General features: G+C 39.5%; 1 protein-coding gene across 1 annotated transcript in view; it reads right to left on the bottom strand.

Moving 5' to 3' along the window:
• MEIS2 (Meis homeobox 2) overlaps positions 1-21,131 on the bottom strand; it is a gene marked incomplete at its 3' end in the record, with an annotated part of 201,479 nt that overhangs the window by 139,420 nt on the left and 40,928 nt on the right. The window contains exon 8 of the mRNA XM_079700012.1: positions 694-839. Coding sequence (XP_079556138.1) covers positions 694-839 — 146 coding nt within the window. The remainder of the gene's footprint in view (positions 1-693; positions 840-21,131) is intronic.

Here is a 21,131-nt window from a genome sequence, read left to right as displayed (position 1 = left end):
ATATATAAAATGATGCATAAAACCGACTGCAAACAGGAAGATAAACTGTTACTTTAAAAATGTTGCACATAGTTGATCTTTTCCCACAAGTGAACAGGATGGGCCTATAAGATAATGGACTTGAACCGCTAAAAATGAATCTTTAATCTCTACCTTAGAAACAAAGGCGTTATAGCACCTATAACCCTTCTGCGTTTGTCATATAAACATGTGACATGTTTGCAAGCTGCTTCAGCAATTAGAGTTGCCCCTGGTACCATGAGCTTGGACATGCATGTGGCAAAGTGCTTTTTTTTTGCCTGCTGGAGGAGATGGCTTTCGTTACGAGTGTAATCGGCAACGTTTATGGACTCGTGAGCTTCTTACAGCTGTTTCCCTTGGTTGCAGTTGCATTATCTGAAGTTGCTCTCATCCCTTTTAGCATAAATAACACATTTGCTTATATATACTGTTTAGGGCCCTAGACCATTTTTAATAAGGTCCATTCCTGACCTATGGAAACAAAAACTCCTCCTTTCTACAGGGTACTCTTTGGGTGGTGAGAGTTGGTAAAACCTTAACTGCTCTGTTAACCATCAGATTTTGAGAAAGGGAAAATAGGCACTATTTTCAAAAAAACCTGTATGAGCCCATCTAACTTGCTAGGAGAAAGCAAAACAACAAAACTTATTTTTCTCTTTCATCTTGACTTACTGTGAGATGCTGGAAGAGCCATGCTCTCATGATATTTGTTGCTACTTTGGGGAAAATGCCTCTTTTCTTCTGGCGTTTTTTGTCCTTGTCTGGATCGTCATCGTCACCTGTGCCAGGTGAAGCTACACTGTTGTCTAAACCATCCCCTAGTAGAAAGAAATGAAAATACATTAGAGAAAACACAGAAAGGGTGCCAACAACAACGAGCAGCTAATGACAAGCTCAGCTAAGCTTGTTGAAAGAAATCCATTAAGCGGGTATATTCTCTTTCATTAAAGTATAATTGGAGACACAAATATGTAAAAGACAAAATTAAACCAGACCTCTTCAAATGTTAATTTTGTGTGTCTCACACTCGCCCATATCATTAATTCAATTCTAATTGTGCTCTTGACACAGTGCAGTAGCTCTTTGTCAATTATGGAATCCAGTGTGGGAAAACCGCCATCAGAAAACCCATTCAGTGAGAATGCATCCCCATGCCCAGAGTGAACACATACTGTAGGGTAATCAAGTTAAATGTTCTGTAGTCTATATATTCTAGGCTGCCTGCATAGGTGACAGTAACTGTGTCACTGTTCATTGCACATAACACACTGCCTGCTCAGCCCCTCCTAGAACTGTCACCTCCTAAGCACGCACATTCACACACTCCTCAGATGACCCTGGACTCAGCATCCGCGTGACATGAAAACTTTTAGCTCTCTGCACCACTGATCATTATCATTAAAAAAAAAAAAAAAAAAAAAAAGATGCACATCAAGGTAGGGTGCTCACTTAATTAGAAGTTTCTATCAACATCTTTCTCTTCTGTGCTTTTTCTCTGGCATTAATTGTGCATTAGCAAAAATCATTTACTTTTAACAGTCATAGTTATTTTTTCTTCCCCTCCGGCAAAAATGCCTTGAAAGCCTGCCTGGAGGGCATCTAAATTATGTATCTGAAAAACTCTTCTGGCAAGGCATTGCAGGACCCCTACTTTCTTAAAATTCATACGAGCACGTCTTCCTGTTTTTGGGAAGGCATCAATCAAGAGTAGCAATATATGCCATATCCCTACATTAATATTTGAACTAATAACTTTAAAAAAAGGAAAGAAACAAGATCCGACTTGTGGCATAATCAAATGCAAAATAAATGAAGAATACGGGGACAGCACTGGGGCTTTATAGATGGCTGTGTTTGCCTTGCACATCATTAGCCTGGAGCCACACGAAAGAGGAAAACAGAGAAGTGGAGAGTTTATGCTCCCTGCTGGTGTTTAAGAAGCCAGGGTCCTGGAAGGACATCTGGGAATTGCGCTGAGATGGGGGTTTTTGTAATTTAAGAATAGACATTCATTAGCAGTAAATGCCATAAATCCCATGCTAAGTAAAAACCTTGTCCAAGAAAGCCTAAAACAATAAACTCTGTGCTCAATGTAGCCAGAGCTAGACGCTCCGCAGCTTCCCAGGGAAATGCTATAGATTCACCAGCTCATTCCCAGACCAGCTCCCTCCTCCTGGACTGGGCCACATGGGATATCCTGCCACAGGCCCCTCGCCTCCTAACCTGTCCCGTCTGCTTGGTGGGCTTCTCTATACCTGTTCTTTTCCTTTCGCACCACAAAAATCCTCAACCTTCTTTGGCCAGAGAAGCAGAAAAGCCACAGCAAAGAGCTGGCAGATTAATTTTATTGACATTTCCATTTTCACTGCAATGCGATACCCTCCATCACATGGAAGAGATGACCCTCACTATTTACAGACTGACAGGCCACTTCATTACAACCACCCTGCCCCAAGGCAAAGCAGCTCCCTTCCATCTGCCCAAACACTAGAGCATGACCCCGAAGTTGCTGTTCTCTTTTTCTTTGCCGCCTGTTATGATTAAAAAAAAAAAAAAAAAGAAAGAAAAAGTGAGTCGAAAGGACCCCAAGTAGTCAAAGAACTAATCAGAGTACAGGGAAACAAAGGCACTTGACTTTTGAGTACTGGTTAGATGGAGTCGAGTCTTCATCTGTCTACCCTCCCTACACAACCATGTACACGAGGGGGTCACTTGCACAAGGACACACACACACACACATACACACACACACAAGCTCAAGCAGGGACATGCATACACACTTTCCACCATGCCAAGGAACTGCTGCAAGGCAAATTCTCACCCACACTAATGGCTTCTGACTGCTTCTTGGCAACCCTAGCATTTTAACCTGGGTGGATATGCTCTCCAAAATACAGACACTGAAGCGATCTCATCAGCTGTTCATGTGACACAGATGGAGAGTGGCTATTAGGAGCCAGGCAGTGGGCCTTGGGGATCTGAGGTGCTGTTCTATAGCCTGAGGCGATTTTGAAAAGCAGTACCCGGAGATGAGGGAAAAAAAACCACACTGCAAGTGCAAGTTTGAAGTCAGTCTGTCTGTCGACCTACCACGGATAAAGATATCTTTGTCTCTGGATGGAAAAATCTATGTGGGCTATCTGGATGTACATTTCAGATAATGTATGTATGGAATGGCTCTTCCTTCAATGTCTTCCAAATATAAAAACACACACTGTAAACAATGCCTGTGTGTATATATTTCTTCCTAAGCACATATGGTTTCTGTGTATATGTTTAAGCTGAAATTGTCAGGATTTTGTTAAAAATCTCATTTAGCTTTTTTTGATAGATTTCTTGAATATACTTATTTTAAAAGGTTAATGGCTTAATTGAAGGAAGTTCAACAAAAAAAGGCATTTGCCTTTTTAACCCAATCAATGACCTTAAAAATGAGAGGCAGTGTTTCCACGGTACCTTTTCTCTTGCTTAAAAGCAGAGAGGGCTGGTAACACCTTCAAACTATATGATTCACTATATTTAGCTCAAGAAAAAAAAATATAGCTGGATTGAGCATCCTTTGATGACTGACTTAAACTGGAGAAGACAGGAGCATTGCATGCATTTTAATATAAAGCGGTCCATTTTATATAAATGTATATAAACATTGTAAAATATTTGAATTTGGATCCAGTGTGGCAAATAATTGTAAAGAAAAATGCACCTATTTTTATAATAACCGGATACTAGACATTAGATTTTTAAATTAATATTAGTGTTTATACCTCTATAAAGATAGGAATTTTCTTCTCCAAACACACAATAAATTTGTTTTTTCTTCCAATGGATTGTGAACCAACTCTAGCACAGAGCACTAACAACAGCAATTTTTCTTTTAAAAGAAAAAATTTAAAAGGCAACTGTGTGATCTGCAACCTAAAACAAAACTGTGCAGATGATACTAAAGTAATCCTTAAAGTGGACATTGTTTCCGTGTTTTAGGGCTGCGTTGGCAATCCTTGGCATCTGAGCCAAATGAGTTTCTGTGCCGAAAATGGTGTGTATACGGGCACAGATGCACGTGTCAGAGGAGGAAAAGGAGATAATGGCATGTATCTAAGATTCTGAAGTTAGGACTCAGAAGTGTGGGATCCATGGTGTGGGCAGGAACTGTGTCTTATCTTTTTATCCTGAGAGCACACCTTCATGTCTGAGCCAGAGTAGACACCCAGTGATGGTCTGCTGCATGAGTAAAGGGCTAAACTTATCAATGAGTTTATTCAAGGGCCCTCCCCTCTCTTTGGTAATCCCAAACTGGGGCGACTGCACTCTTCATGGTCCCAAAGGGGCTGGGTGGACTGCCCGAGTGCAGGTAGTCACTTCCAAACATGCCAGGAATGGCACTTCTTTGAAGAACTCAGTGCCCATTAGAGTCTTTTTAAAGGGCTGACCCAAGGCCATTCCACCAGCATTGCCACCTCTGATGGGGAAAAACTAAATAAAGAACTACTGGGCATGCTTCTTTTAAAAGGTTGCTAATTCCCTGACTAAAGGCACAGTCTAAGTTTGGGGCAAAGATACTCAAAATAGCTGCGTGTTACTGAACGCACTGTGTGTGACCATGGAAAGAAATACTCAAGGCCTGTAGATAGATACCTTTGAAGTGGACTAAATTATCAGGGGAGATTGTTAAAAACACAGGTCCCCAGGCCTTATCCCAGACTTACTAAATCAAAATATCCTGGGGCAGGGACAAAGAATTTGTATTTTTAACAAGTTCCTTGGGTTTGGTTACACAATCAGCCTAGCACTGGTTCTTAAACCGGCTTTTGGAAGCCACCGAACTAGATGACCTTCTAATTTGAGATAATATGCAATCTCAAGAACAAGTGAATAGTTAAAATTCTATTCTACTGCCACAAATGGGGTTAGTGGTCACGGTGAGAAACTACCATCTGGCCAGGGCCTTATTCACTGTGGGAAAGCCGTGGTGCTCTCCGTCACAGGTACTGGCCAACACAAGGTAGCCCCACCTTATCTTCTGATGGTGAGGGTTAAACAGGAAGAAAGAAGCTGTAGAACACTGGCTCTCCAAATGCGGACCAGCACCATTAGCAGTGGCAAAGAAATGGCAAGAAATGCAAATTCTTGGACCCACCCCAGACCCACCGTATCCGAACCTCCAGGGATGGGGCCAGACAATCTGAGGGTTACTAAGCACTCCAGGTGATTCTGATGACACTCAAGTTTGAGAAGCACTGTTGGAGGGCACAGAGAATATCCCTTTAGCCCACGACCCCTGGTGGTGGTTGTCTAAAGGCCTGAATCTAATCTCTGTGTCCTCCACCTGTTTCAAGACTCTGAGGTATTTTGAGAGCATCTCCAGCTGGATTTACACCCATGCTCTGGAGGAGGAGGTCACAGATGCTTTCCATAGCTGAGCACACTATGCTCAGAACAGGGCACTGCCAGGGGAAGCAGCCCCAATCTACACCTACCTAGAAGAGCAATACTGAGGGAGTCTAGTTGCAAGGAAGTTAATCCTGGGATACCATGGGTATCCAGGTGTAGACAAAATCCATTTCTGTAGCTATGTAGCCAGTGAATCAAGGAAAGATATGGGCACATGATGAGAGGATCCTCAGATGATTCTAAGCAGAAATTCCCAATCCATACAATTCTTGGCCATAAAAACTGCCCAGGCAAAAGGACACCACTTCCTTTCATTGGCATATTGTCTTAACCCCATTTAGCCAAAAATCTGTCTATATTTTAGACATCAACTGCTTGGCTTGGAATAAAGAAACGATACAAACAGTGATGATGTGCTACGATGAGTCCAATACCACTGGGATGTGGCCTTCTTCCCTATCAGAAATATAGGGCAAGTGCAACAGCCAAGAGGGTCCTAGTCCATCTTTTTCTTCCTATTCCACCTCCCTACCTCCTCCGAAAAACAGCCCCGACATTTAGCAGTGAAGAAACGGAGGCCAAGGGGTTAAATCGTTGCCTAAGATTCCACAGCTACATGTAATCAAGGATAAACCAGAGTCCGGGTAACTCCAAGTCCAGTGTTACTACCACTGGTATTCTCACATATTGTAAGTTATTTTTCACTTTTCCAAGCATTACCTCACTTGAACTCTGTTATCAAACCAGGCTTGATCCTCCAGGTAAAGGTCTAAGTGCAGAGGAGAGATTAGATCTAGGGCCCAGGGGCTGGGACTGAGCTAGAACTGGTCCAGGCTGGTCCAGGTTCAAACAGAAATGTGCAAACTTTTCTCTCACAAGTAAGCCAGTGTCTGTACAGTCTTTAGATATATTCAGTACAGCAAGAGTCTTTGAGACTCGGGATTTTTATAATGGGTTTATTGTGGTCCAAGTGGAGGCCCTTATATGGACAGCACCAGACTGACCTTCAGAGCCCAGAGATGCTGCAAATATTTGAGCATCTACTGTCCATACAGTCAGGATCTCAAGGCTGTGATGTCATCACCGTGCAGTACTACGACCTACTTCACGGACCTGTAACTAAAGTGATGTATTCTCTGCCTTAAAGTCACTTTTTAAAGATAGAAGAAGGCTTCTGTGACATTTGGCACCCTGTCAAATCACAAACATCTGAAAGTAACCTCTCAGTATTGTATTTTCAGAGAAATATTAGGACAAATGAATACATGTTTTGGTTAATAGCATTTGTACTTCTTCTGAGTAAGTCGGTGGCACATTATTTAATCCTCACTTCTCCCAGTTTTGGACAAAGTTTAATAGTTAAATATGTTCATATAAAGTATATACTGTAAAAAAGAGTGATATCTTACCTGAAAGAACATGGCTTTTTTTTTCCTCCTTCTCTTTTTTGATAAATAGAAACTCACTCTATTTATGATCATTTTTAGTTTGGGCAATGTAAATTCACTAATTTCAGACACACACACATATCTTCCAACCTACTTCCAGAACTTAGGTGTATTCATGAATATATAGATATTTATATGTCTGATTATAAACTTTAAGTATATAAATTATATTGTTACCTTTTTCAAAGAATTCACTAATTTGTACATAAGTATCCAAATATATTTGTAGATGAACTGCACATTTTTGCCTATAGTCATATATACATACATATATCTATACATATACAAGTTTATAGAATTCTTTTTTTTGCAGTTCGCGGGCCTCTCACTGTTGTGGCCTCTCCCGTTGCGGAGCACAGGCTCTGGATGCGCAGGCTCAGCGGCCATGGCTCACGGGCCCAGCCGCTCCGCGGCATGTGGGATCTTCCCGGACCGGGGCACGAACCTGTGTCCCCTGCATCGGCAGGCGGACTCTCAACCACTGCGCCACCAGGGAAGCCCTAGAATTCTTAAATTTTAGTGTTTAATTTTCAATAAGGTAGTCCCTTTTCTACACCATTTCTGTCTCACTATAATTCACTTTCATTATCCTCATTATCACAAGTAACTTTCACTGGACACTTGCAATGTTCCAGTCCTCAGTCTTCACAACAAATGAATGAAATAACTACTATTATCAATTCCATTTTATATATAAAGAAAACAGACTCAAAAGAATTAAGTAACTTGTCAAAGGTCACACAGTCAGGAAGTGTCAGAGAGGTGCTTGTCCTGTAAAGCCCATGCTCACAGCCTCTATCCTCTCCCTTAGGCTGCCAGGAAAACAAGAAGAGGTGAAAAGTGAAGCTAGATTCTGGGCTAGCCCTCACTGCTCAAGAAACAAACCCCAAGAGTGAGGCCTTATACACTCACATTCATAAACTAAAGAGACAGTGGGTGACAGCACACTTAAAAGTAACTATGAACCAAGAAACAAACAGATGCATATTTTTACAGTTATGTCCATTATCTGCAGGACTATTATTGTTCCCTGTAGACCTAAAGTTCAAATTAAATATGATTTTGAAATAGGAGTATTTGTTTAATTTTAAGAACTTTTCTGAGCCAAGGGATCTTTCAAAATTCCATGCCTTTAGCCCTGTGCCCTTGGCCAAAAATGCCCTTTGTCTTCATTTTTTTACTCCTTCCCATTCTTCTTTGCCCAGGCAAACTCCTATTCAAATTTCAAAACCCAATGAAAAAGGAGCCTCCTTTGTAAAGCTTTCTCTATTTCCCATTAACAGAGCTGGTATACTACGCTTTTGATTTCTTCGGCAGTTTGTTCCTTGCCTCTGCTATATTTACTTTTCTGTTTTGCAATTTATCTGTCTACTAAGTTGTCTGTCCTGATTGACTGTGAGCTTCTTCAAGGCAGGGGCCCTGATTCCCAAGCCCTGACACAGAGTAAACAGTCAAATGTTAGTGGGATGGACAAATTGTCAGCAAGAGCCTTGAGACATATTATTAGGCCCCTATGAGAATGTAACCTGCTTTGAGGAAGGTCCATGAAGTGAGTCCTTGGCTCTGGTAACCCAGCCACCCAGCCTCGGGCTCGCTCACACACCACTCTTCCTACTCTAGAGGCACTGGGTGTATCATGCCCAGTGTTTTACTGCTCAGGAGGGCATGGCCCTCCTCAGAGATGATCCTTACATGTCTGAGACACGTGTCATATATTGTTTTTTTGAAAACGGTGCTCCATTTCTCAAACCTGCCCAAATCCAATGGGGAAGAGAGACTGCTGGGAGAGAGTGGCTGCCCCTTGGCCAGGCAGTTCAGATTACTCGGAGCATTACAGTTAAAAAATGAAGTATCCTGTAGCCATGGAACTGCAACACAAAGCTCTTTGGAAACTCATTTTCTGTCATCATTTCGTTATGCTTTTTTCCCTTTAATATGGTACTTTGAAAACAGGATTAAAATGTACTGAGTCAAAAGATATTTTCTTTCAGGGACTACCTTCCAGGAGTTTAACATAGGACATCCCACTGAGAAATCTGAATCAGGGTTTTCAATAAGAGGCAAAAAGAAGGAGAAGAAGTAGAAGTAGAAGTAGAAGAAGAAAAGAAGCTGCCTTTGCCCAGTTCTATGTTAGACCCTAGCCTTACAAAGCTTGCTTTCCATGAACCATCCTCAGAGTAAATCTGCAATTTACCTTTTTCACATCAGATGAGGTTGGGGGGAGGGGGAAGCTACAGACCCAGAAATGTGGGGAGGGCGAGGGAGAGAGGTGGGGTGAGGGGCCAGCAGTGAGACCTGCTAATTACTGATCTCTTTTACTCTCCTGCTGTGCTTAACTGTCTGGACACGTTAAAGTGAAATTTTTCTGTGATTTTTCAAGTGACTGGTTCATGGCCCACTAGCATGGAGGGAAGCAGGAGAGGTGAAATGCTTTCGTTTACATGCAACATTTACTAACTGTGTGGGTTTTCCGACATTAAAGAGAGGACAGTGACCCAGGCCACCTTTTTCACACTCAAAAGAGCACTGAAAAAACAAGACTTCATCGGCTTACCTCAGGCTTCCCTGGTCCTGAACACCCTCCCCCCGGGGTATGAGCAAAAAGGGAAAAAAAGAGGGGATTTTAAGCTCCTTTCTCTTCAACTTTTCAGGCTGTATAAGCAGCATTTAGCAAATTCAGCCCCAAATGGCTCCAAATGCTCAGAGCTGTAGGGGCTCATTCTTTGTTCTCCTCCCTCTATTTACACAGGATTTACGCAGGCTCTCCACTGAAGAGACCGAAAGCACTTCCATTCTCACTGGCTCGGCTGGACTGTGGCCCTGGCCGCTGGCCCGGCCTGTGCTGGGGGATTTCTGCCACCTGGAGAAGGCGACAAACTGCGCCCTAACTCAGTGATCCCGAGACAACCTGGCCCGGTGCAGGCCACTGCAAAGCTCAGGCCAGAGAAGATGAGCTAACCTTCCAGAAGAGACACGAAAACCCAGCCAAGGCTGTGCAAGTAAGTAAACGTGTGTCCAGAGACAAATAACATGCACTTTAAAATATGCAGCTATATGATAGAATGGAGAGTGGTGGGTGAAAAAAAAAATTCAGACTGCAGCTTGGATGAAAACCACTTCACCCACTGGTTGGAAAAATAAAGTGTAAAAACAGACAGATGGACACATATGTAAATGTGGCAGTGTTTTAGGCTTTAGCTGGCAACGTGAGCGTCGTAGTATAGTTTTGCACGCCTGTATTTTCCATATCATGTTGAATCCTGTTAACTGTTGAACAGAAACATCCTCATACTGGTCCTTGACCAAATCAGTCCCCTCAATTTACCCGTCAGGAGCCATAAAATGGCTTTGTTTATTGACTGGAACCCTCTAATCCTTTATAGCAGAAGTGAACAAGAAAGCTTCCAAACTCTTAGCCTGTGCTTCCCTGAAGCTGGTTACTCTCATCTGAAATGTATATGTATTTCTAATTTATGCTTCACTTAAGTTGATTTCTCTCATTGAAATATATATATATTTCATAATTTATATATATAGATAAAATTTCACTTGAAAAAATTTAATTGAAGAATAGTTGATTTACAATGTTGTGTTAATTTCTGCTGTACAGCAAAGTGATTCAGTTCTACATATATATACATTCTTTTTCATATTCTCTTCCTTCATGCTTTATCACAGGATATTGATTACAGTTCCCTGTGCTATACAGTAGGACCTTGTTGTTTATCCATTCTATATATACTAGTGAAAATTTCTAAATATTTCAATAAAGGATATCTATTCCCCTAGCCCCCCACAGAATTCTCTAAAGGATATTGACTGAATCCAGTAGAAAAGTAAATTCCTTTTCCTTTATAATTCAGCAGATTGCCTAATCTCTGTAGTAGAGGATAATAGAATGTACTTGTTCCTCAGTTACCTGATAAGCACCTATAAAAGTACAGAGTAGGTTCCGAAGTTATTCACAGGACATCATAATAAAGCTCTTCTGGGCACTCTAATGATTCATTTTTAGTGATCTCTCAAATGCCCTTTCCACAGTTAACACTCAGATTTTATTAAGGTGGAAAGCATGGACAAATGTCCACTCAAGTCCCAGCTCTCAAATTTGACTCTCCTTGCATTACACTACCTACAGCTAAAGCTTTTTTAATGTTCTGTTTGCCTCCCCAGAGTGGCATTTCAGCTAACAGAGTTCACAATCTTTCAGCCCTAAACACAGAAGGCTGCTATCTTCAAGTCATCCTAGGAATGTGCCAGATACCATCATCTCCCTCCTGCAATACAAAGAACCAGAAAGAGAGAGAGACCAAGAGAAGACCAAGCTGATCAAGTTACCAACAGCCCAGAATGCCCCTCTCAGAAGGTTAATCTTTGAACCAGTAAATGTTATAATTAGGAGCCTTGAAGTTGGACTGAGGCTGGTCATTGAAAGAAAGACCCTAAAAGAGAAAGTATGAATGGAACACATCTCTTTCACCTAATGGTTTGACACAAGGGTCATGATTTTTATGGGAAATTATACAAAGATGAGTTGTTATGATGTATGAGTCTCTTTCCCACATCTCCTATAAAAGAAAAAAGGTGGTTGGGGAGAGATGACTTCCCAATTTCAGTTAGCTATGTTTCAGTACAAATTGTGAAAATTATGCAAATAACAATTTTGGCACCTTTGCTGGAGGAAAACATTATTAAATTATGTTCTAAGTATTTTGTATGCTTTAGTAATTACTCTCATGTAACTGTAAATATAAATAGCTGTTATTCTGTTTAAATTTTTAATCATGCAAAATATTGTCACACAAAAGTCCTTCTGTTGCAGTCTAACTGGGATTTTCTTTTTTAAAATATCCATATTTAACTGAAGTGGACTATTTTTAGCATTGTAAAGTGTTTTAGTAAAGATAGCTGGCTAACATCTCCAAATCAACAGGTCTTTCAAGGAAAGATATGGCCTTTATATTTGCAAAAAGAATTTCCTACAAAAGACCGTTTATAAACTGTATTTTTAACATTTTATATGAAACTAGAATACAATTAGTCTGCTTCCAAGAATGTATTAATTATATTAAATCTGTATGTTCGGTATGTAACAATAACAATGTTCTCATTTTATCGTCAACTATAGGATTTTATATCTTACTATCTCTCTTAGCATACTTTATATTTAAATGAAACATTAAATATCAACCAATAATAAAATTCATTAGGGGGAATAACAAAAAAGCAAAGTTCTATCTGTAGCAGAAATTATTTCATTCAATTTTTAGGATCCTTACTTCATTATCATATTTGCTATCTAAAACAAAAGTAGGGACAATACATTTTTATAATATCAGTTGATCAGCTTGAATTCTTAATATGGTATTTCTCTGTGAATTTATATCAGTAGATACCATTTCAAATAGCAGAACAACAACAACAGAAAAGACTTTTTGAATATTTCTTCCACTTTCTCAATTACTGTAAAATGAAAATAATAGAATATTTTAATAAAAGCACAACTTTGCAACTGACATTGTTAAATAATTTCAAAAAAATCCTTTAACTTTAAACAAAAGCTAGCCATCTCTGTGATAATAATAATGCTTACTAAGACAACAGATTGGACTATCTATCAACATTCCCTTTGGAAAGTTTTCTACATATAGAAAAAAGAACAATAGTACCTGTGAAGTTGATAACTGGTTTTAGGTGAATATTTTTAAACTGTTAACATATCATAAGTGGAATATGTGTGTTATTTATTAGAAACTTATATTTTGTACATTTTTCAAAGCACACTTTCACACAACAGAGTTTCCTAATAAAACTTTGGGTTTTTGTTTAACAAGTTTATAAACTAAATTGCTAACATTTAAAAAGTAACTACTGTGCATTTAGAGATTTTACTTATTATGATTGTTTTAAATAAATCTACTACGATTTGAGAGCAGGTATATTTTTATAATGTAATGTAAATAGATATCCACAACATACATGTGATAGTTCTATGGGGAAACATAATGTGACAGCTTAGTAAGAATAATCTAAGCTACAGTAAATTGACTATTCTTCATATAGCCTATGGACTAAAAAACCACAGACACGAGGCCCTTTAAAAGTACACTTTAAATGGAGAATGACTGCTAACGAGTATATAATCTTTTGGGGTGATGAAAATATTCTAAGATTGATCATGGTGACGGTTGCACAACTGTGAATATACTAAAAACCAACGAATTGTACACTTTAAATGGGTGAATCATATACTGTGTGAATTATATCTCAATAAAGCCATTATATTTTTTAAAATGAATATATTTTGCTTACTTATTCAAAACAGCATGCTGGACAAAGTATAAAAGTCTAGTAGCTGAGTTTGAAGGTATCCATAATCTTTTCTGAATTGTTTCAAAACAATGTGATTTCTAGGCCACTTAATAATGTCATCTTAGCACCTTGCACATGGACAGACATATGTACTCAAAGGTATTTGGCATGGATTTTATACTGTTTAGGTTACAAAGATACGCATTGATGGAAAGTAGACTGACCTTAATACGGTAATGAATTTAATCCTTCTCCACTCTCAATCCTATTGATTACAGCAGAACACTAGTCCAAATTATTTACCTCTTTCAAGGCTTACTTTAGCTACAAGAATATCCCCAGAAGACTTCCACAAACACACACACACACAACTACATTTCTTCTACATAAGCTTCTTCAAGTCAGGCACCATATCTTTTATTTTTTTCATAACATTCTTAGAACTTTGTATAATGTTATGGGTGTAGTATATGCCTAAACTTTAATTAAATGAATGGATGGATAACTCTCATATTCCTTGGAATATGTTTTATTCTTTGTGCATTTATATCTAAAACTTGGAAACAGAAGCTATCTTTGAATGTTGGTCTCTAAGAGCTGAAAACTGGTCATAGAGTTGATGTTTTATAAATTTCAAAGGCATTTTCCTATAAGATTCACTGCCTGGAAGAAGCAACTTTATTGAAAGAGATAATTAGTGATAGAGGTGCCCTATATCTGGAAGAGTGGCCTACATACTTGGTTCACTCTTTTTCTAAATTTCTGACTTTATTGTTTTTGGGGGGGCAGATTTACTACTCTGTTTGTAGTAGCCTCTTTTGGAGGCTCACTTCTAACATACTCCTTGCCCCTCCACTCTGTCCCTCAGCCCCATCCACACTTAATCACAGAGGAACATACCCTTGGGGGAAAATGTTGATGCAATGGAAGAAGCATGAGCTGGGTAATAAAAGAGATCTTGTATTGAATTTCCAGATCTATTCCTTACTGGCTGAGTATGACCTTGGTCAAGAGATTAACCCTCTAAACCTAAGTTTCCTCATCTATGAAATGGGAAGAATTATACATACCCAATAAGTTAATTATGAAAATTAAATGAAGTAATAAGAGTAATTATTAAATCCCTATCTTGTACCAGGTACTTTACACTTATTAACAAGCTTAGGAACTTTATACGTGACATCTAGCCTCAGACGGTACCTAACACATCAAAGGTGGATCAATAAATGCTAGTTGGGGCTTCCCTGGTGGCGCAGTGGTTGAGAGTCCACCTGCCGATGCAGGGGACACGGGTTCATGCCCCAGTCCGGGAAGATCCCACATGCCACGGAGTGGCTAGGCCCGTGAGCCATGGCCGCTGAGCCTGTGCGTCCGGAGCCTGTGCTCCGCAACGGGAGAGGCCACAACAGTGAGAGGCCCGCGTACCGCAAAAAAAAAAAAAAGTAAGTAAGTAAATAAATAAATAAATGCTAGTTATTTCCATTCTTAAAATGAACTAATATGAAAGGATAAACGAAATGTGGTATATCCATACACTGAAATACTATTCAGCAATAAAAAAGCACAAACTACTGACACATACAATGTGTCACATCTCAAAGTCACTGCACTAGAGGAAGCCAAATAAAAAACTACATACTATATGATTCCAAATATATTAAATCTATAAAATGCAAACAAATAGATGGAAAGCAGATCAGTGGTTGACTGAGGACAAACACAGAGGGAGGGATGGGCTAAAAAGGAGTACAAGGAAACTTCTGGGTGGTGACAGAAATGTACAGTATCTTGTTTATGGTGCTTGTCTCATAGGTGTACACAACTGTCAAAACTCATTAAATTGTATACCTTAAAGGGTGAATTTAGTATGAAACTTATACCTTAATAAAGTTGATTAAAGTATTGTTAAGCAGATTATAGTTAAATCTCCATAAACCTGTTATTTGGCATAAAACAGATTTTAGTGGAAAATACAGCTTACAGTACAGAGGTGTAGGAGTGGGGATTCTCCCAGTTTTTGCAGTGAAGTTCTGAAAGAATGAAATGATTTAGGGCAGCAACTGAAAGATGCTATGGGGAGAAGCCCATCATGATATTTATAAACCTGTTGATCTATACCATTTTCTTTAACTTCATGAAGATGTAAAGTAGATGGTCAAAATGCACTTTGCAGATTTTACTCAAAAGTATTTTTCTCCATTGGTCAAATACCATTATGATAAATATTGTTAACAAAGAACTGTTCAGGTTACCAAAAAAGTACCAATAATAGTCAAGAAGGTAATAGAAATAATTCTTAAGCCACTTTTAAAACTTTTCTGTGAAATTCAGTATTAACCCATTCCTCCTAATCATAAGAAGGTCTAACACTGGAGATGTTAGTCAATTTCAGAGGAAAATGACACCATTATGAAAGACTCTGAGCACCCTTAAGATTAAAAATGAATGGGAAATACAGAATTAATATTAACCCTTGCCAACCAGCTCCATACCTTCAGATAATCCCTGAATCCTTTGTATAAATACAGAACTAACATTTGTGGAGCACCTTGTAAGTGCCAGGTACAATAGATATCCTCTCATCCACAGGATAGTTCAGAGTTCAGTATTTTAATCATTTTAATATCTTTGGAAAGTGAAGCCAGACAGGTTAAGAAACTTGCCTAAAGTCACGTGGCTAGTTGGTAACAGAGCTGGATCTTCAACTCAAGTCTATGAACTCTATTTCACAACACAGCCTCTACTCCCATATGGAATGGAATTCATATCTTTTAAAAAAAAAGTAGACTGTGGGGAAAACAGTGCTTTATGGCTTTGAACCTGGGTAACTAGTACTTACTAATGTCTGATCATGGCCAAGTGATTCATATGAATTTGGAGGTATATGATATTTGGCTCACATCAGATAATGAGTAATAGTTCAATTTCATTCTTACTTTTTCCTTCCTTCTTTCATTTCTTTTTAATGACTCATTCACATTTTAAAAAAGGAAAAAAAACCCTATGAAAACAGAGTCACCACTGGCTGAAAAACACATTTGCTTAAGAAAAATAATCTTTTCCTCATTCTTCCAGAACTCATACTTCAAAATGGCACAAAAGCAAAAGGCCACATTTGCCACTACACAGGAAATATTACCACATCTGATTGCCGTCCAATTACAGGAAGACCAGGAGCTGAAGGCCAGGTAGTTATTAGTTTGTCATAGCATACCCCTACACTTTGTCATGAAGACACACAACTCAACTTGAGGGCACCAGTGTGAACTTTATTCGGGCCGTGTTGGCTGATAAAACAGGAGCTGCAAAGGTCTTTGTTTGAAAGAAAACATTGTTCAACCATTTCCCAGGAGGAAAAGGAAAGGGTCTGTCTCTCAGTAGGTTTATTCATATACCTGTGGCAAACCAACCCACAAGAGAACTGACATCTTTGCTGTAAGATCAGATCTCAGAGCCACCAATCAAACGGCAGTCCAACCTTAATACGCTGATGCAGCGAATTTCCGGATCTTGATCACACTAGGCTAGGGAGTCATTCTTCTCAGTGATAAAGTCGGTGAATGCACTCTTGAGAAGATAACAAATTAAAAACCAGCTGACTCGACATCATCTGAGTGAGGAATTCACTGCTGACCCAGTACAACACAATTTCTACCACCAGTCAGTAATCACCAAAGAGGTGGCCAACTTCATTTCATAATTGTAAAACTATTCCTAACACAGGGTCTCAGAACAGCTAAATGATAACTGCCTGATTCACATCATGAAGAGCCACTGAAATTGATAATGACTTCCTCTAGTATTTATATCCTGAGTCTTACTTTATGTTAAAATTCCAAGATTCTAAAGCAAATTAGAAATTCTCAAAAGTGGTATATTATTTAAATGACCAGAAACATGAAAAGAACTATGTAACTTTGAGGATTACTCCATTTTGAAACTGTATTTTTTGAATCTATAGTTTTCCCACTAAAATACCTAGTTTTTCTCTAGTTGATGTATCATGCTGGTGGAAAGTGGAGTTGACATCCTCTATACATCGACCACAAAATATTAGGAAAATAATTACCTAACTGTTGTGCGACTTGTGTCCCGGACTTAAAAATATGTGGTCTTGGATAAAAATACCTTACATTTACATAATGATTTTTCAGCTTTCAAACAATTTTTTCCAACTCTTGATCACTACAACAAAGTGTAAGGGGCATATCCTATTATCCCCATTTAACAGATAAACCAAGTGCGTCCGGTTAACATTTTGGTAACTCCTTGTAATCTATAAATATTATTAGGTTGAACCATCTGAAATTGCTAATATTTGACCAGTTCTAACCTACCAAAAAGGCAATTTCATAAAAGCAATATTTCCAGCTTTACTATCAATCATCAACTTGGTTGTTTCTTTTTCTTTTTCTACTTTTCTATTTACTTGTTTTTACCAATATGTCTAGCCTCACTCTTACAAATCCCTTCAATCATTTTCTCTTTTCATACTGAATAGATAAAAAGGTAAAGTGAAAATAAACACTAGTAAAGGAAACCCTAGCCTATGAGCAACCAATGAAGTTACACACAAAAAACTTACCAACAGACAATTGGGCCATGGGAGACATTGCTGTGTTTTTAACTAGGGATGTAGCAAGAAGGCTCTTCACAGTATTCAGAAAAAGGAACTATTCTTGTCGATTCTAATTTCAAACTTCAACAACAGTAATTAGCATTGAGAAATGATTAGAGTATATTCTATTATATGTCTCTGGAGAAATTTTCACTCTAACTGTTTCCTATAATAACAACAGTAACATTAATAAAAAATAATATTTATCGAGTACTTACTCTCTTCCAGACACTCTGCTAAACACTTTCCATGCTTTACCTCATTTAATTCTCACTGTCCTATCAGGGTTGATTTTCTTTTTACACATGAAGAAACCAAGGCTTGGAGGGGTTAAGCAATTAGGTCATATGAATAACAAGTGGCTGAGACTGGGTTCACACCCGTGCCCTTAAAACACTGCAAAGAGACTGCTGCCCACGATGGCTCATCCCTGCGACTCCTGAGCCCATTTAGCCGGAATCGGCCAGCCTCATGAAACTTCATAACATTTCTAAACCCTACTGAATCATTCAGTCCATTAAAATGTTTGTGGTCTACCAATTTAACAGGAAATTTACGTTTCACCATGACCTGTAAGTGTCATGAGGACAGGCACTAGGCCACAGCACTGTTCGTTAAAAGGGAAATAAATAAGAATTCTTCCCTGTGTTTTTTTTTTTTTTTTTAATCGGAGAGCCTCACCTTTCTCCCTCGTGACAAAGTAGAGAGCTCTCAAGTAATCCCGTTCTAGACGTTACTTGACTTTGGTACCCATCCACCACTGCCACTGCCACCTTCAACCTTGCTGGAAACGCTAAAATTAATTCATCTCACTGACAAAAATGGGATAAAAGAACCCCAACCACAGAGGTGGAGAAACCACTCCTTCCCCCTGAACAAATGCTGCTTTCTGATGCCCAGGATTGCTTTTCTTCTCTTGCTAAGGTTCAGTAAGTACTGAAAGCTTGGGCCCAGTGAATATGGGTCAGGTCTGTAAGGCAACTCCACCCCTTTCATTACCATGGAATCAGTTAACAATCCCGCTAGTTCTACCAAAAAATAAAAAATAAAGTAATTGGTCCCAGCGGTTATTTAGGTGCTGAGGAAGTCTTAAAAACACTACTATCTCCTGTAGTGATCTGCTAGTCTTTCCATACTCCAACCAGCACACTGGGACTTCTAAATTACATACCATAATTGACATAAAATATCTGTCCCATAAGTGAATATCTTTATTAGCATCAAAATCACTCACAACTAGTGTTCCTCAATGTTATTAAACATAACTTGTTCTAGGTGTTGCTTTACTAATTAGTCAGGATGAGCCCGAGGAAGAAAATCTGGGTCATGTTAAATTAATTGGAATGAGCATGAAAATTAGCAGAGCAAACTGCATCAATTTTCTATAGAGAGGCTTTCTTCATGTTGAGAATAAAAATGGATATTACGAGGCATTAACCACACTGCCTTCTGTGACTGCCAAGAGGTGTGTTACAGTAGCCCAAAATATCATGCTCGCAGATTTTCAGAAGTTAATGAGACATTTCCAGGAATGGTAAATACATGGTGTTAAAATGGGTGTGCCTCTGATGGGAAAATGCCAAGTCACTTCATGTTTATTCAGGCATAACAAGCTCTTCAAAATGAGCATAATTTAAGAGGTGAATAGTGCAAAGAGGGCCAACATTCAACTAATTTTCCTTCAGAAAGAAAAGATTAAATTGGACCCAAAAAAATGAATTAAGAGGTTTACAAATCAACAAGTCAGCCACCAGGACGGCAGCCTCTTCTCAGCACCGGCTTGGACGCCCAGCCACCAAGTTTTCCAGAAATGTCCCGAAGGCAAGGAACAAAGCGAGAACTGATTACAGCCCCGCTCACTGCCTGCGCCTCACCGTCTCAACTCTGTTTGGCTTCCTAATGAGCTCACTAAAAACCTAATTCATCTCCCATAACCCTCCTCAGCACTCCTGGAAATCCACCATTATGGAAATTACAGATGAAACATTTCCAGGCTGAGTTCAACCCAGTACGTCTTCAACAGGCAGGGCCCTGACTCCCACCCGGGGCACCATGCAGCGGGTCCACTCCGAACGTTCGAGAAGAAAGAGGCCAGGCAAGGTGAAGACTCTTTCTCTGGATGACAATGATTTCTGCCTTCACGCGTTCCCTCCCCTGACTGTGGAGCTGTCGTGGGTTCCATGGGACATAAAACACAGGTTGTAATGCAGGAGACGAGAAATGAGTTGTACTAATGACAAATAGCTGGAAATAGGCTAATGTGAATTCCCAGCCTGTTCATGAGGAAACTCCCCGGGTTCCTCATTACATAGAGTCAAATCCTCACGGCACCTAGCCTGTAACTGGAAGATTACGGAATTGATGGATCCTTAGTTTAAAATGCAGCTGTTTTATTCTGCTTTAGTAATTAATTCTTTTTCCAATACTCTATTGATTAAGCGTAGACCCTGATAAAGTTCAAACTGAGGAGAATCTCTCGTGGCGTCCTTAGTCGTTCAGGAGAGTCAATGAAAACTTCCTACAGTTCCACCTGCCCCCTCAGAGTGCTGATCCAATGAACAGAACAGTTTTTTTCTCATAAATTAGTCAGGCCATGTGGAGCTGTATTAGCTGATCGTTGCTTTTGTCTCTCTACTTGCTGACTTGCTTTTCAGTTTTGCTGGCCTTTGTGCTGTCACACACAAAGTCGGAGTGCAGCTGCCATTCTGAACCCAAACCAAGGTAAAGAACAGTTCATACAAACTACATTTTTCCCCCCATTTTATACAGCTGCAACTCCCTGAGCAGTACAGAGCTCAATGGGGCCTCCTGGGACCCAACTAGCTGAGAAATCAGTGCTAAAGCATGCAGACATTTTGTGGAACTGAAAAAAAAAATAACATGAAGTAACCTATTTTCTTCAAGGTTTTGACAGGCTTTTTGGTCCTGCCACCCCTCCTCCCTCCCCCCAACCCCCAGAATTTGTGCTACCCTATTTTCAACCATGCTAAGCACCCTATTTCGTTCTCACAGAGGACATCGAGGAATGACAGAAGACAGAAAGGTAAAGAGAGTGATCAAGAGGCCGAGGTCTGTATCCTGTGCTGATCAGGTGGCATCAGTGTGTTTCAGGAACGCCCATGAACCAAATGGGCGTGGAGTGTAACCATATATAAATGGCCATTATAAACACAATGGTATTTAGTAATAATAGGAATCACCAACGTGGTGCTCCTTTTCAAAGGGTCACATGTACCGGGGATCAGTGCTGGTGAGTAGAACAAGCACGATAACAGAAAGTTTCTCAGATTACAGCCCTGCACAATGGATTTTTGTTCCTACAGAGACCATCGCTCCTGGGA

This window comes from Hyperoodon ampullatus (genome assembly GCF_949752795.1).
Source record: "Hyperoodon ampullatus genome assembly, chromosome: 3".
Classification (NCBI taxonomy): Eukaryota; Metazoa; Chordata; class Mammalia; order Artiodactyla; family Ziphiidae; genus Hyperoodon; species Hyperoodon ampullatus.
The sequence above is the reverse complement of the archived record's forward strand: the minus strand, read 5'-3'. Positions and strand labels throughout refer to the sequence as shown.